Below are 18,092 nucleotides of genomic sequence, written 5' to 3' on the forward strand. Positions count from 1 at the left end.
CTTATCACACCTGAAAAGTCTTTAATGGTTTGATTAATTTAGCTCACAAGGAAAACATTCATCAAGATTCATTCTTTAAACAAAAATGTAGATATCTTATTAACAACATAATGAATCGCGTTAGATAGGCTACATCCTATCCTAATACAACTTTGAAAACAATTACTTAACTAGATAAGAAACTAACTAATCACACGCCTATCTTAAATCCTAGCTAAACTATAATTTTTAACAACCTAAGTAAAATAATAACTACTATAGCAAATCCTAACAAAACTAGGATTCTATGTAACAACCAATCACAAATCCAAACATAACATGGATTCTATGTGACAACCAAGTCCTTCTTGAGCTAGGACTTCTTCTTTATTCCCATGCTTTCCTCGAGTGAAGTCACTGCACATGCCAAAGGTTGGTTTCTTCCATTAAGATTGAACCCCATGTTCTTCATAACCAAGTCAATAGGGTCATGTAGGAGAAGTGCTTTTGAATCCGAATCATTCTTAATATGATTAGTGAACCAAAAAAGCTTGATAACCAATTATGAATGTGAATCTTGATCTTTCTTAATCCAATAATCGAAATCTTGATTTAATTGAAACACCTTTGATATTTTTTGATTCAAGACCACTCCTGATCTTGAGAAGAAGAATCTAAACACCCTCAAATTCACTCCTGAATTTAAGTTCTTTGACACGAAACACTTATCACTCCTGAAAAGTCTTTAATGGTTTGATTAGTTTAGCTCACAAGCAAAAATAATCATCAAGATTCAATTCTGTAAATAAAAATGTAGATATCTTAGCTTTATAGCTCCGATGGTCGTTAATGGTGAATTAGTGGCTCAGCTTATTAAGAAAAAAGTTGATTGTATGAGTGAAAAATGGGAAAATGCATTGATTATTTATGTTATTTGTCAAAACCCTAGTTTGATGGCCATAACTAAGTACTGTAAAACTCAATGGGCACCCAAATGTGAGTTTAAAGTTTTTAAACATGATGAAGGTTATTATGTTGTAAATCTAGAAACAAGGGAGGATAGGGATTCAACATTGTATTTTGGCCCTCATTTGTTTTTTGGGAAAGCCATGATAGTGAAGCAATGGACTGCAAATTTCAATTTCCATAATGAAGTGTTAAGGGTAGTTCCTATTTGGATTAAACTTCTAAATTTACCTCTTAATTGCTGGTGTCCAGAATCTTTGAGTAGAATAGGAAGTGCTGTAGAGGTTCCTATTTATGCTGATGAGTGTACCACTAAGCAATTGAGGATATCTTTTGCGAGAATTTTAGTGGAAATGGATGTAACAGTTACTGTGCCTCATGAAATAAACATTGCGGATTCAGAAGGGGTTACATTTAAGCAAAAGGTAGTGTATGACTGGTTGCCTCAATTTTGTCAGAAGTGTCAAAAAGTAGGACATTCGTATGAAAGGAAGGCTGGGCCTACTACAATGAAAAAGGTGACACAAAAGTGGGTTGAAAAAAGAAACACAGTCTTTCAGGAGGAGGCTGTTGTGATTACTGATAATGAACTAATTCCCATGGAAATGCTTTAGAGGGTGCTATTGGGGAGGGAGTGAGTGATGGGATCTCTATGGAGAGACCAAAAACTCCTCCACCTGACAATGTAACTCCAGTAGTTACGCTAGTAGCACATTCTCAGAGGCAGGACTCAGGGGAGGAAGGAATATGGAAAGTAGTCACAAGAAAATCGAAGGTAAAAGGTAAACAGGTGGCATTTCAGCAGGCTAGGGTTGCAGTGAATTATGAGTTACCAGGTGGATGCTCAGCTGGAGTTGGGGGTGCTAAGGGACCAAACCCCTATCTGTGATAATGATCTGCACAGCTTGGAATGTTAGAGGGATTATTGACCCCTTTAAGATTAAAGAGGTTAAAGCCTTTTTATTTTCTCATAAAGTTGATTTGTGTGCATTACTAGAAACTAGAGTTAGGTGTCATAATGTGGGGAAGGTGCAGAAAAGCTTTGGTAAAGATTGGTCGTGGTTTTGCAATTACAGTCACTCTCCTCGGGGGAGGATTTGGATTGGGTGGCAACATGCTTCTGTTACATTACAACTAATTGATGTGCAGGAGCAATTTATAGTCTTTAATGTTCTTAGTGGGAGGCACAATTTTAAGCTTGTGGTGGTTTATGGTTTGCATTCTATAATTGATAGGAGGAGTTTGTGGAATGGGGTGCAAGGTCATGTAACAGGGCAATCAACAACAATGGTAATAGGGGACTTCAATGCTGTGTGCCACTCTGATGATATGAAGAATAGGGCACTAATTACAGAGGCAGAGACTATTGATTTTGAAGATTTCCTGTTGAATACAAGCCTTCTGGAAGCTAGAAGTACTGGATTGTATTACTCTTGGTCAAATAGCAGCCTGGGGGAAGATAGGATTGTTAGCAGAATAGATAAAGCTTTTGTTAATAAAGTATGGATGGGAGAGTATGTTGAGGTTGTTGTGCAATACCTTGCCCCTGGGGCTTCTGATCATTCTCCTTTGCTTTTTTACATGGATGTAGAAAGTAGAGAAGGAGGAAGACCCTTCAAGTTTCTAAATGTTATGGCCGAGCATGAAGATTTTAAAACAGTAGTACAGGAGGCCTGGTTATCAGTAGGGGGTAATTATAAGCTTCAGATGGTGTGGGGCAAATAAAAGGTTGTTAAGAAAGAGCTGAAGAAGCTTCATACCCATCAGTATGGCAAAGCTCATGACAAGGTGAAGATGTTAAGAAAGAAAATTGAAGACATCCACTGTCTTCATAATATTGACATGGATAGGGATGCTCAGATAACAGAGTAAGAATATGTTGCTGAATTGAGACACTGGTCAAAAATTGAAGATGCAATCCTGAGGCAGAAGTCTAGGATTAGCTGGCTCAAGCAGGGGGATGCTAGCACCAAATTCTTTTTCATTGCTACCAAAGCCAGACATGTTAGAAATAGAATCCAACTTCTAATTGATGACTCTGGTCACACCATCACTGATTCACAGGAGATTCGAGGAGAAATTTTAAAGTTTTATAAGGTGCTTCTGGGTACCAAGGCTAATGCTCTTCCTAGCATTGACCTCAGTGTAGTGAGAAAGGGAAAGATGCTCTCAGCTCAGGCAGGGAATACTCTGATTAGGGTAGTTACTATAGAGGAAATAGAGTATGCTTTACAAGGTATTGGTGATGATAAAGCCCCAGGATTAGATGGCATGAATGTAGTGTTTTTCAAGGACAGCTGGAGCATTAGCAAGCAAGATATTTGTGATGCAGTGAAGGAATTCTTCTCAAACTCTTTTATGCACATTCCTATGAACTGTACAGCAGTTACTCTGATACCTAAGATGCCTAATGCTAGTAAGGTAAAAGATTTTAGGCCTATAGCTTGTTGCTCTGTACTTTACAAGATTGTCTCTAAAATCTTAATAAATATGCTTCAAGCTGTGATTGGTGAAGTAGTTTGTGAGGCTCAATCAGGTTTTATTCCTGATAGGCATATTGCAAATAACATATTATTAGCTACTGAGCTAATAAAGGGATACTCTAGAGCTCATATGTCTCCAAGATGCTTAATGAAAGTGGACATCAGGAAAGCTTATGATTCAGTAGAGTGGGATTACTTAGAAAAGTTAATGCATGAATTGTGGTTCCCTGGGCAATTTATTAGGTGGATTATGGAATGTGTTAGAATTGTGTCATATGCTATTCTTGTAAATGGGGTTCCATCTGAACCTTTCACTGCAAAGAAGGGACTAAGGCAAGGGGATCCTCACTCCCCTTTCCTTTTTGCTTTAAGTATTGAATACCTCAGCAGATGCTTGGATGATTTGCAAATGGATCCTAACTTTAACTACAATCCAAAATGTGAGAAACTTAAGATTACACATCTTATGTTTGCAAATGATCTGCTAATGTTCTGTAGGGCAAATGTAAGCTCAATTGATTTGATGTTTAAAGCTTTCTCTAAATTCTCTGAAGCATCTGGGTTAGCAGCTAGCATTGAGAAAAGTAATCTTTATGTGAGTGGAGTCAGTGCAGAGGTCACTCAAGAATTAGCTGTAATTGTTCACATGCCAGTAGGGGAGCTCCCTTTCAAATATTTAGGGGTTCCTTTATCATCTAAGAAGCTAACCTATGCTGAAAGCAAACCCCTGGTGGAGAAGATTACTCAGAGAGCCCAAACATGGATGGCTCAACTGTTGTCATATGTAGGGAGATTGCAACTAGTGAAGTATGTTCTTAGTAGCATGCAGAACTATTGGCCACACATATTTCCATTGTCTAAGAGAATAATTAGGGCTGTTGAGAGTGTATGCAGGAGATTTCTGTGGTCAGGGGCAACTGGAGAAACAAGAAAAGCTCCTGTTGCTTGGAGTACTCTTCAACTGCCAAAGAGTGCAGGGGGGTGGAATATCATCAACATGGAAATATGGAACAAAGCAGTTATGCTCAAGCTATTGTGGGCAATTGCTTTCAAAAAGGACAAGCTTTGGGTCAAATGGGTCCATGCTTACTATATCAAGAGGGCCTCCTATGATCCAGTAAGAATTAGTACCCAATGCTCCTGGATGTTGAGGAAAATTATTGGCACTAGGGATTGGCTGCAGAATATAGGAGGATGGCATGCAGTTTGTACTGGCAACAAGTTTTCAATAAGGAAAGCTTACAAGATTCTGATAGGAGAGTTTGATAGGGTGCATTGGAGAAGAATAATATGTCATAATGAAGCAGCTCCAAAGAGTAAATTTATTTTATGGCTTGGGTTGCATAACAGGTTAGCTACCATAGATAGGTTAAGCTTATGGGGAGTTAACTGTAATACCATATGCAGCTTGTGTATGAGGGCTGATGAGTCAGTGCATCATCTATTCTTCTTGTGTGACTATGCATGAAGTGTGGCAGGGGGTGAGTAATATTTTCAGGCTACCAAGAATGAGCAGCAACTTTCAGAGCATTATAGAAACAGCAAAAAGGAAAGCAAGGAAGTAAAATGGGCAGTTTTTTGTCATGGCTGTTACTGAATGTTTCCATGCAGTATGAAGACAACGTAACAGTCAAATATTTGCTAATACTGTTCTCCCAACTTCTAATGTAATAAGAGATGTGTTATTTAGAATTGCAGTTAGAAGTTTTGAGGAAATCAGAAGAAGCATGATTATGTAACTTGTTTCTAGTAGGATGGTTTGTAGCATGCTTGCTAGTGTGATTAGCGTTTGTAATCACCTCTCTTTTTGCTAATATATCTCTTCATTTGCCAAAAAAACATAATGAATCGCGTTAGATAGGGTACATCCTATCCTACTACAACTTTGAAAACAATTACTTAACAAGATAAGAAACTAACTAATCACATGCCTATCTTAAATCCTAGTTAAACTATAATTTTTAACAACCTAAGTAAAATAATAACTAATATAGCAAATCCTAACAAAAATAGGATTCTATGTAACAACCAATTGCAAACCCAAACATAACATGGATTCTATGTGATAACCAAGTTCATCTTGAACTAGGACTCCTTCTTTAGTTCCATGCTTTACTTGAGCCAAGGCACTACACAAGCCAAAAGTTGGTTTCTTTCATTAAGATTGAACCCCATGTTCTCCAAAACCAAGTGAATAGGCTCATATAGAACAACTGATTTTGCATCCGCATCATTCTAAATATGATTACTATACCAAAAAACCTTGATAACCAACTATGAATGTGAATTTTGATCTTTCTTAATCCAAGAATCGAAATCTTGAATTAATTGAAACACCTTTGATACTTCCATATTCAAGAACACTCTTGATCTTGAGAAGAAGAATCTAAACACCCTCAAGTTCACTCCTGAATTTAAGTTCTGTGACACTAAACACATATCACTCCTGAAAAGTCTTTAATGGTTTGATTCATTTAGCTCACAAGCAAAACAATTATCAGGATTGAATTCTTTAGATAACTTATTCACAACATAATAAATTGCGTTAGATAGACTACATCCTATCCTAATACAAATTGGAAAACAAATAGTTAACGAGATAAGAAACTAAATAATAATCACATGCCTATCTTATATTCTAGCTAAACTATAATTTTGAAGAACCTAAGTAAAATAATAACTATTATAGCAAATCCTAGCAAAAATAGGATTCTATGTAACAACCAATAGCAAACCCAAACAGAACTAAGATTTTATGTGACAACTAATTCCTTCTTGAACTAGGAAACCTTCTCTACTTCCATGTTTTTCTCGAGCCAAGTCACTACACAAGCCAAAGGTTGGTTTCTTCCATTAAGATTGAACCCCATGTTCTCCAAAACCAAGTCAATAGGCTCATATAGAACAACTGATTTTGCATCCGCATCATTCTAAATATGATTACTAAACCAAAAAACCTTGATAACCAACTATGAATGTGAATTTTGATCTTTCTTAATCCAAGAATCGAAATCTTGAATTAATTGAAACACCTTTGATACTTCCATATTCAAGAACACTCTTGATCTTGAAAAGAAGAATCTAAACACCCTCAAGTTCACTCCTGAATTTAAGTTCTGTGACACTAAACACATATCACTCCTGAAAAGTCTTTAATGGTTAGATTCATTTAGCTCACATGCAAAACAATTATCAAGACTGAATTCTTTAGATAACGTATTCACAACATACTAAATTGCGTTAGATAGACTACATCCTATCCTAATACAGATTGGAAAATAAATAGTTAACAAGATAAAAAACTAAATAATCACATGCGTATCTTATATTCTAGTTAAACTATAATTTTGAACAACCTAAGTAAAATAATAACTAATATAGCAAATCCTAGCAAAAATAGGATTCTATGTAACAACCAATAGCAAATCCAAATAGAACTAAGATTTTATGTGACAACTAAGTCTTCTTGAACTAGGACTCCTTCTTTACTTCCATGTTTTTCTCGAGCCAAGTCACTACACATGCCAAAACTTGGCTTCTTCCATTAAGATTGAACCTCGTGTTCTCCATAACCAAGTCAATAGGCTCATGTAGAATAAGTGCTTTTGCATCCGTACCATTCTTAAGATGATTACTAAACCAAAAATTCTTGATAAGCAACTATGAATGTGAATCTTAAACTTTCTTAATCCGAGAATTAAAATCTTGAATTTATTTGAACACCTTTGATATTTCTTGATTCAAGAACACTCCTGATCTTAAGAAGAAGAATCTAAACACCCTCAAGTTCACTCCTGAATTTAAGTTCTTTGACACTAAACACTTATCACACCTGAAAAGTCTTTAATGGTTTGATTAATTTAGCTCACAAGGAAAAGTTCATCAAGATTCTATTCTTTAAACAAAAATGTAATATCTTATTAACAACATAATGAATCGCGTTAGATAGGCTACATCCTATCCTAATACAACTTTGAAAACAATTACTTAACAAGATAAGAAACTAACTAATCACACGCCTATCTTAAATCCTAGCTAAACTATAATTTTTAACAACCTAAGTAAAATAATAACTACTACAGCAAATTATAACAAAACGAGGATTCTATGTAACAACCAATCACAAATCCAAACATAACATGGATTCTATGTGACAACCAAGTCCTTCTTGAGCTAGGACTCCTTTTTTACTCCCATGCTTTCCTCGAGGAAGTCACTACACATGCCAAAGGTTGGTTTCTTCATTAAGATTAAACCCCATGTTCTTCATAACCAAGTCAATAGGCTCATGTAGAAGAAGTGATTTTGATCCGCATCATTCTTAATATGATTAGTGAACCAAAAAAGCTTGATAACCAATTATGAATGTGAATCATGATCTTTCTTAATCCAAGAATCGAAATCTTGAATTAATTGAAACACCTTTGATATTTTTTGATTCAAGAACACTCCGATCTTGAGAAGAAGAATCTAAACACCCTCAAATTCACTCCTGAATTTAAGTTCTTTGACACTAAACACTTATCACTCCTGAAAAGTCTTTAATGGTTTGATTAGTTTAGCTCACAAGCAAAACAATCATCAAGATTCAATTCTGTAAATAAAAATGTAGATCTCTTATTCACAACATAATGAATCGCGTTAGATAGGCTACATCGTATCCTAATACGACTTTGAAAACAATTACTTAACAAGATAAGAAACTAACTAATCACACACCCATCTTAAATCCTAGCTAAACTATAATTTTTAACAAGCTAAGTAAAATAATAACTAATGTAGCAAATCCTAACAAAAATAGGATTCTATGTAACAACCAATCGCAAATCCAAACATAACATGGATTCTATGTGATAACCAAGTCCTTCTTGAGCTAGGACTCCTTCTTTACTTCCATGCTTTACTCGAGCCAATTCACTGAACAAGCCCAAGGTTGGTTTCTTCCATTAAGATTGAACCCCATGTTCTCCAAAACCAAGTCAATAGGCTCATGTAGAACAACTGATTTTGCATCCGCATCATTCTTAATATGATTAGTGAACCAAAAAAGCTTGATAACCAATTATGAATGTGAATCTTGATCTTTCGTAATCCAAGAATCGAAATCTTGAATTAATTGAAACACCTTTGATACTTCTTGATTCAAGAACACTCCTGATCTTGAGAAGAAGAATCTAAACTCCCTCAAAGTCACTCCTGAATTTAAGTTCTTTGACACCTAACTCTTATCACTCCTGAAAAGTTTTTAATTGTTCGATTAGTTTATCTCACAGGCAAAACATAAGTTAAGATTGAATTCGTTAAACAAAAATTAGATTTCTTATTAACAACATAATGAATTGCGTTAGATAGACTACATCCTATCCTAATACAACTTTGTAAACAATTACTTAACAATATAAGAAACTAACTATCTACTTAGATAAACTATTAATTTTTAACAACATGAGTAAAATATATAACTATTATAGCAAATCCTAAAATAACTAGGATTCTATGTAAGAACCTATTGCAAATCCAAACAAAACATGGATTCTATGTGATAACCAAGTTCTTCTTACGCTAGAACTCCTTTAATTCCGTGCTTTCTTCGTGCCAAGTAACTACACATGCCAAAGGTTGGTTTCTTCCATTAAGATTGAACCCCATGTTCTTCATAACCAAGTCAATAGGCTCATGTAGGAGAAGTGATTTTGAATCCGCATCATTCTTAATATGATTAGTGAACCAAAAAAGCTTGATAACCAATTATGAATGTGAATCTTGATCTTTCTTAATCCAAGAATCAAAATCTTGAATTAATTGAAACACCTTTGATATTTTTTTGATTCAAGAACACTCCTGATCTGAGAACAAGAACATAAACACCCTCAAATTCACTCCTGAATTTAAGTTCTTTGACACTAAAACTTATCACTCCTGAAAAGTCCTTAATGGTTTGATTAGTTTACTATAGCAAAAAAACAATCATCAAGATTCAATTCTGTAAATAAAAATGTAGATATCTTATTAGCAACATAATGAATCGCGTTAGATAGGCTACATCCTATCCTACTACAGCTTTGAAAACAATTACTTACAAGATAAGAAACTAACTAATCACACTCCTATCTTAAATCCTAGCTAAACTATAATTTTTAACAAACTAAGTAAAATAATTATTAATATAGCAAATCCTTACAAAAATAGGATTCTATGATACAACCAATCGCAAACGCAAACAAAACATGGATTCTATGTGATAACCAAGTTCTTCTTACGCTAGAACTCCTTCTTTAATTCCGTGCTTTCTTCGTGCGACGTAACTACACATGCCAAAGGTTGGTTTCTTTCATTAAGATTGAACCCCATATTCTTCATAACCAAGTCAATAGGCTCATGTAGGAGAAGTGCTTTTGAATCCGCATCATTCTTAAGATGATTAGTGAACCAAAAAAGCTTGATAACCAATTATGAATGTGAATCTTGATCTTTTTTAATCCAAGAATCGAAATCTTGAATTCATTGAAACACCTTTGATATTTTTTGATTCAAGAACACTCTTGATCTTGAGAAGAAGAATCTAAACACCCTCAAATTCACTCCTGAATTTAAGTTCTTTGACACTAAACACTTATCACTCCTGAAAAGTCTATAATGGTTTTATTAGTTTAGCTCACAAGCTAAAACAATCATCAAGATTCAATTCTGTAAATAAAAATGTAGATATCTTATTAGCAACATAATGAATCGCGTTAGATAGGCTACATCCTATCCTACTACAACTTTGAAAACAATTACTTAACGAGATAAGAAACTAACTAATCACACGCCTTTCTTAAATCTTAGCTAAACTATAATTTTTAACAACCTAAGTAAAATAATAACTAATATAGCAAATCCTAACAAAAATCGGATTCTATGTAACAACCAATCGCAAACCCAAACATAACATGAATTCTATGTGATAACCAAGTTCTTCTTGAACTAGGACTCCTTCTTTACTTCCATGTTTTACTCGAGCCAAGTCACTACACAAGACAAAGGTTGGTTTCCTCCATTGAGATTGAACCCCATGTTCTCCAAAAGCAAGTCAATAAGCTCATGTACAACAACTGATTTTGCATCCGCATCATTCTTAATCAATATATATATATATAAAAGAGGAACTTTTCGGGAGCATAGAGCGCGCCACCTAGGATTGCCACGTCATCTTATTAATTTAGAGATAATAAATTTTAGAGTTTTAGAGATAATAAAAACCAAAAAAAATTGTCTTTTATGAGGCAATTTGATGAATAATTAATGATGATTTTATTAACATAAAGTAAAGGTAAGATTGACAATTATAGTTGTTTTTTTTTTACACAAGGTTGATTGGTCCTGTTCCGGGTAAAAACTTATAATATGATATTTGGGGAGTCGTCTCGAGCTGTGCCCATGTCCATTTCGACCAGGCCTCGTTTGGTCGGCCATAGTCCTGCAAAACAAGGAAACCTACCCCCGGGGGTGCCCCGGGAACGCCCCTCCGACGCTCATGTCAGTAAATAAATTTGTAGAGGGAGAAAGTAGTGAGAGAAGTTTTCCCGTGATAGAGATTCGATACCTGAGTTATGGGGATACGTTCCCTATTTATAGAGAGTTGTTCCATATGTCAACTGCAATATGTATTGCCATCAGGGGCATTTTTGTCCCTTCAGTGATTTTGAGCCTAGCAAGGCTATAGGCTATTATATGTGTCAGGCTTAATTCCCGGTGAGGGTATTTTTACCTTGTCACATGCTATTGGGCTCGCCATATTTTTGGGCCCAAACATTAGCCCCACGCTCAATATACGATAGGGGACCTTTGTAGATCGTGTGTTGAGCGGAATTCTGCAGATTATTATATCCGAAAATAATTTTCAACCTTGTGGGCCAAGTATACAATATGTATGTTGAAGTGGGCCAGGTGCCAATCACCAATATATCTGCATTGTAACTTCGTTTTTTCTAATCCACGTTGGTGCCTTTGTAATGCATGCACCTAATAAAAAGTGTTTAATTAATGTTAACTTGCATGTGGGCCATTATGCCAAATGACCAATAGCAATATCAATACAATACTGCTTGTTGAGACAACATTTAGGCGCCAAATTTAACTTCAAATATTCATAACTTCGAGCAGACTAGTAGTTCTTTGTTCGAGCAGACCAAAAGCTTCATGGACCTTCGAGCGATGCCTCCATCTTCCTCGAGCAAGGTGATCGTCCTCACGCAACCGAGAAACCAAGGCATGCAATCACAGATGAGTGTCTCTCGAGGTTTAAAACGATACTCGACACATGATATCGAGCTGGAGAGAGTGAGAGAGACATGCTTGTGTCCACCTATTGGTGCTGCAGCTAGCACCATTCGAGCTGGAGAGAGATGCTTGGCTCGAGTAGAGGAGAGGAGTGAACCAACACACACCTTCGAGGAGGTCGAAGTACAGACGTCCCGGAGCAGGTCGACGCACTTGGCTCGTTTAATATAATATGCTCCATGCATTCAGTAGTTTACGTGAGTAGACCATGAATGCTGCTCGAGCCCGGCCCATTGTTTTTTAGGCGCCAATTTTCAAACAAGTTGAAGTCTTCGTATTTGCTTAAAAGATGTTTACATGACATAACTTTTCCGACGTCATTCGGAAAGCTTTTTCTTATACTCATTTCAACACTTCGAGGCACACACATACCTTCTTCGAGAAAGATAATTAAGCTTGAGATTGCCCCTTGCATTCTCCACAAAGGCCGACTGCACTTCGAAGGGACGAGTCGAGTCGGGCCGGTGTCAACTCATTTAACACGAACTGACCAGTAATCGAGGGACATCATTGCGGATGCTCAAAGAACTTGTATGAAATTGAATTAAGAAGTATTGCAGATGCTCGAGGAGTTCACTTCACCTAGCTCGAGTATCATATTCCGATTACAAATAAGGTAGCCGTAGAAAGAGTCGAGCAGTAGGGGCCAGTAATGGTGATGTGAGGTTAGATTAAACCAAGTGAGAGCTAAGTTCGGACTTTGTTAGCTGAGGGACATGTGCCAGCCGTGTCGAAAATACTCGTCCAACGAGGATCAATGGTAAACTACCATACTTCGAGGGACTGGCTTAAAAACCCGGTTCGAGATGTAGGTTACTTCGAAGAATTGAAGTAGGGCTCCATCTTTGTATTACTAGCTAGATTGCTTATACATTGACTAAGGCAGGTATTCATGGAGTGATATAGATGTTGAGTTCTTGGATGTCTTCCGTATTACGAGAACAATACAACAAGTAATGGTAGGTTTAGTCGACTTTTATTTCCATAAGTACCCATTATTTCATATGACCCAGTATAGAGCAATCTCAAGACCTTTTGTATTATGAGAATAAGAAACCTGAAAATGTAAGATATCAAGTGGAGTTGACTTTTCATCTCCATGCGGGTGAGTCTATAAATCTCGTGGCCCTTAAATGGATATTGGTCGAGCTCTTGAGGAACTTTTGCTTTAACCCAAGACTTCAAATTTCAAAATATCGAGTGCTAGTGTTTGTACAATGAAGTTCAAAGGGTGCCGATGAACACATGCATGATCCTTGAGACTAGCAAAACCATGGTTTAATATTGATGCATACCCTCTTCGAGGTCTCGAGCAAGGTAAGCTTGATGGTTGGCGCTACGTATGACCCGAAGCTCGAAGGCTAACATACTCGACACTAGGGAGGAAATGAGTAGCTCGTCCAAGGGAGGAAATGAGTAGCTCGTCCAAGGGAGCGATTGAGTAGCTCGACCAAGGGAACGAGTGTGTAGCTCGACCAAGGGAGGAAATGAGTAGCTCGACCAACGGAACGAATGAGTAGCTCGACCGAGGGAGGAAATGAGTAGCTCGACCAAGGGAGCGAGTAAGTAGCTCGACCGAGTGAGGAAATGAGTTGCTAGACCAAGGGAGCGAATAAGTAGCTCGACCGAGTGAGGAAATGAGAAGCTTGAGGTCGCTCAGGGGCCAATGAGCCCCAGGCAACTCGAGGGGTATGAGGTACCACGCTCGAGGTCGCCCAGAAGCCAATGAGCCCTAGGCAACTCGAGGGGTATGAGATACCTCGCTCGAGGTCGCTCAGAGGCCAATGAGCCCCAGGCAACTCGAGGGGTATGAGATACCTCACTCGAGGTCGCCCGGGGGCCAATGAGCCCCAGGCAACTCGAGGGGTATGAGATACCTCGCTCGACGTTGCTCAGGGGCCAATGTGTCCCAGGCAACTCGAGGGGTATGAGATACCTCGCTCGAGGTCGCCCGGGGGCCAATGAGCCCCAGGAAACTCGAGGGGTATGATATACCTCGCTCGAGGTCGCTCGGGGGCCAATGAGCCCAAGGCAACTCGAGGGGTTTTTTAAGAGACTTCATTCGAAGTTATCGACCGGTTTTTGAATAACTTGAAGGAGTTCTGAATCCTCGCTCGAGGTTATTTGGGGCCCATGGGCCTCGAAATGACTCGGGGAAGTGTCCTCGCTCGAGGTTACCTAGGTGTCCCTGATTCACTCGAGGGGTATGGCGCCGTAGCACTTGACGGGCGCCGATCTCGGCGATTATGTCGATCGAGATATCCCCCACTCGATCGGGGTGAGGTGCCTAAGAGTAGGTCTTTGGCCTCCATCTGGGCGTATTCTGTCCAGGGAGTTAGAGCTCCGGCGAGGAGAGGTTTTCGTAGTGGTGCAGTAAGTAGCTCGACCAAGGGAGCGATTGAGTAGTCCAACCAAGGGAGCGAGTGGTAGCTCGATCAAGGGAGCGAGGGAGTAGCTCAACCAAGGGAGCGAGTGGTAGCTCGACCAAGGGAGCGAGTGGTAGCTCGACCAAGGCAGCAAGTGGTAGCTCAACCAAGGGAGCGAGTGGTAGCTCGACCAAGGGAGCGAGTGGTAGCTCGATCAAGGGAGCGAGGTGGTAGCTCGACCAAGGGAGCGAGGAGTAGCTCGACCAAGGGAGCGAGTGGTAGCTCGACCAAGGGGCGAGATGGTAGCTCGACCAAGGGAGCGAGATGGTAGCTCGACCAAGGGAGCGAGGTCGTAGCTCGACCAAGGGAGCGAGGTCGTAGCTCGACCAAGGGAGCGAGTGGTAGCTCGACCAAGGGAGCGAGGTGGTAGCTCGACCAAGGGAGCGAGGGAGTAGCTCGACCAAGAGAGCGAGGGAGTAGCTCGACCAAGGGAGTGAGTGGTAGCTCGACCAAGGGAGCGAGTGGTAGCTCGACCAAGGGAGCGAGTGGTAGCTCGACCAAGGGAGCGAGGTAGTAGCTCGACCAAGGGAGTAGCTCAACCAAGGGAGCGAGGTAGTAGCTCGACCAAGGGAGCGAGGTTGCAGCTCAACCAAGGGAGCGAGTGGTTTTCGTAGTGGTGCAGTAAGTAGCTCGACCAAGGGAGCGATTGAGTAGTCCAACCAAGGGAGCGAGTGGTAGCTCGATCAAGGGAGCGAGGGAGTAGCTCGACCAAGGGAGCGATTGAGTAGTCCAACCAAGGGAGCGAGTGGTAGCTCGATCAAGGGAGCGAGGGAGTAGCTCAACCAAGGGAGCGAGTGGTAGCTCGACCAAGGGAGCGAGTGGTAGCTCGACCAAGGCAGCAAGTGGTAGCTCAACCAAGGGAGCGAGTGGTAGCTCGACCAAGGGAGCGAGTGGTAGCTCGATCAAGGGAGCGAGGTGGTAGCTCGACCAAGGGAGCGAGGGAGTAGCTCAACCAAGGGAGCGAGTGGTAGCTCGACCAAGGGAGCGAGATGGTAGCTCGACCAAGGGAGCGAGATGGTAGCTCGACCAAGGGAGCGAGGTCGTAGCTCGACCAAGGGAGCGAGGTCGTAGCTCGACCAAGGGAGCGAGTGGTAGCTCGACAAGGGAGCGAGGTGGTAGCTCGACCAAGGGAGCGAGGGAGTAGCTCGACCAAGAGAGCGAGGGAGTAGCTCGACCAAGGGAGTGAGTGGTAGCTCGACAAGGGAGCGAGTGGTAGCTCGACCAAGGGAGCGAGTGGTAGCTCGACCAAGGGAGCGAGGTAGTAGCTCGACCAAGGGAGTAGCTCAACCAAGGGAGCGAGGTAGTAGCTCGACCAAGGGAGCGAGGTTGCAGCTCAACCAAGGGAGCGAGTGGTTTTGTAGTGGTGCAGTAAGTAGCTCGACCAAGGGAGCGATTGAGTAGTCCAACCAAGGGAGCGAGTGGTAGCTCGATCAAGGGAGCGAGGGAGTAGCTCAACCAAGGGAGCGAGTGGTAGCTCGACCAAGGGAGCGAGTGGTAGCTCGACCAAGGCAGCAAGTGGTAGCTCCACCAAGGGAGCGAGTGGTAGCTCGACCAAGGGAGCGAGTGGTAGCTCGATCAAGGGAGCGAGGTGGTAGCTCGACCAAGGAGCGAGGGAGTAGCTCAACCAAGGGGCGAGTGGTAGCTGACCAAGGGAGCGAGATGGTAGCTCGACAAGGGAGCGAGATGGTAGCTCGACCAAGGGAGCGAGGTCGTAGCTCGACCAAGGGAGCGAGGTCGTAGCTCGACCAAGGGAGCGAGTGGTAGCTCGACCAAGGGAGCGAGGTGGAGCTCGACCAAGGGAGCGAGGGAGTAGCTCGACCAAGAGAGCGAGGGAGTAGCTCGACCAAGGGAGTGAGTGGTAGCTCGACCAAGGGAGCGAGTGGTAGCTCGACCAAGGGAGCGAGTGGTAGCTCGACCAAGGGAGCGAGGTAGTAGCTCGACCAAGGGAGTAGCTCAACCAAGGGAGCGAGGTAGTAGCTCGACCAAGGGAGCGAGGTTGCAGCTCAACCAAGGGAGCGAGTGGTAGCTCGACCAAGGGAGCGAGGGAGTAGCTCAACCAAGGGAGCGAGTGGTAGCTCGACCAAGGGAGCGAGTGGTAGCTCGACCAAGGGAGCAAGTGGTAGCTCGACCAAGGGAGCGAGTGGTAGCTCGACCAAGGGAGCGAGTGGTAGCTCAACCAAGGGAGCGAGGTGGTAGCTCAACCAAGGGAGCGAGGTGGTAGCTCGACCAAGGGAGCGAGGTGGTAGCTCGACCAAGGGAGCGAGTGTGGTAGCTCAAAGACCAAGGGAGCTGATGGTAGCTCGACCATGGTAGCTCGATAAAGGGAGCGAATGGTAGCTCGACCAAGGGAGCGAGTGGTAGCTCGACCAAGGGAGCGAGGTGGCAGCTCGACCAAGGGAGCGAGGTGGCAGCTCGACCAAGGGAGCGAGTGGTAGCTCGACCAAGGGAGCGAGTGGTAGCTCGACAAGGAGGGTAGTAGCTCAACCAAGGGAGCGAGGTGGTAGCTCGACCAAGGGAGCGAGGTGGTAGCTCAACCAAGGGAGCGAGGGAGTAGCTCAACCAAGGGAGCGAGTGGTAGCTCAACCAAGGGAGCGAGTAAGTAGCATGACCTCGAGGAGAGTCTAATTGCCTTGTTGGAAGAGCTTTTGTACTTAGAACATATTTCGTCAAGCAAGATGAATACATGGTTCATGACCTTAACGAGGAGTTAATGCCTAGGGGTCGAGGAGCTGTCATATTGGAGGTCCTTACTCGAATCGAGCGAGGCCATCTCGAACTTGCATGAATGTTCGGAGGTTGTATGAGAGGACCTCTACGAACTATGCTGGGGATGGACGTCCATGAGCGTTCGAAGGCTTGATGAGGGGACCTTTACGAACTATGTTGGAGATGAATAACCTCTATGAGTGTTCGAAGGCCTTCATGAAAGGACCTTTTCGAACTACATTTTCCCATGTTGGCTGACTTGATAGAGTAGTCGACTTTGGTCTTTTTTGAACGACGTGAGAACACTCAGGTAGTTTTGACCTTTTGTTTGACGATCCCCACAGACGGCGCCAACCTGTTCCGGGTAAAAACTTATAATATGATATTTGGGGAGTCGTCTCGAGCTGTGCCCATGTCCATTTCGATCAGGCCTCGTTTGGTCGGCCATAGTCCTGCAAAACAAGGAAACCTACCCCCGGGGGTGCCCCGAGAACGCCCCTCCGATGCTCAAGTCAGTAAATAAATTTGTAGAGGGAGAAACTAGTGAGAGAAGTTCTCCCGTGATAGAGATTCGATACCTGAGTTATGGGGATACGTTCCCTATTTATAAAGAGTTGTTCCATATGTAAACAGCAATTTGTATTGCCATCAGGGGCAGTTTCGTCCCTTCATATTTTGAGCCTAGCAAGGCTATAGGCTATTATATGTGTCAGGCTTAATTCCCGGTGAGGGTATTTTTACCTTGTCACATGCTATTGGGCTCGCCATATTTTTGGGCCCAAACAGGTCCAAATAGATAATTAACAGATGAAATATGTAAATAAAATCGTGTTGAAAAATCTCATTTTACCGTAACACAAAATCAATAATCTTAACAAAAAATTACAAAAAAATATATTAAAAACAACCCGTGCAATGCACGGGCTTCAAAACTAGTATGATTACTAAACCAAAAAAGCTTGATAACCAACTATGAAGATCAATCTTGATCTTTCGTAATCCAAGAATCGAAATCTTGAATTAATTGAAACACCTTTGATACTTCTTGATTCAAGAACACTCCTATTTGAGAAGAAGAATCTAAACTCCCTCAAATTCACTCCTGAATTTAAGTTCTTTGACACTAACTTTATCACTGAAAAGTTTTTAATTGTTCGATTAGTTTATCTCACAGGCAAAACATAAGTTAAGATTGAATTCGTTAAACAAA

General features: G+C 41.2%; 1 protein-coding gene across 1 annotated transcript; it reads left to right on the forward strand.

Moving 5' to 3' along the window:
• Nucleotides 1-818: 818 nt before the first annotated feature.
• LOC125491854 (uncharacterized) lies at nt 819-1,559 on the forward strand. Its single transcript, XM_048633925.1, has one exon. It carries the CDS (start codon nt 819-821, stop codon nt 1,557-1,559), a length of 741 nt encoding a protein of 246 aa, XP_048489882.1.
• Nucleotides 1,560-18,092: the final 16,533 nt, after the last annotated feature.

This window comes from Beta vulgaris, chromosome 7 (genome assembly GCF_026745355.1).
Source record: "Beta vulgaris subsp. vulgaris cultivar EL10 chromosome 7, EL10.2, whole genome shotgun sequence".
Classification (NCBI taxonomy): domain Eukaryota; kingdom Viridiplantae; phylum Streptophyta; class Magnoliopsida; order Caryophyllales; family Amaranthaceae; genus Beta; species Beta vulgaris.

Excerpts from the sequence above, each read along its gene's own strand:
- LOC125491854 (XM_048633925.1), top strand. The coding sequence starts at position 819 with ATGGTCGTTAATGGTGAATTAGTGGCTCAGCTTATTAAGAAAAAAGTT.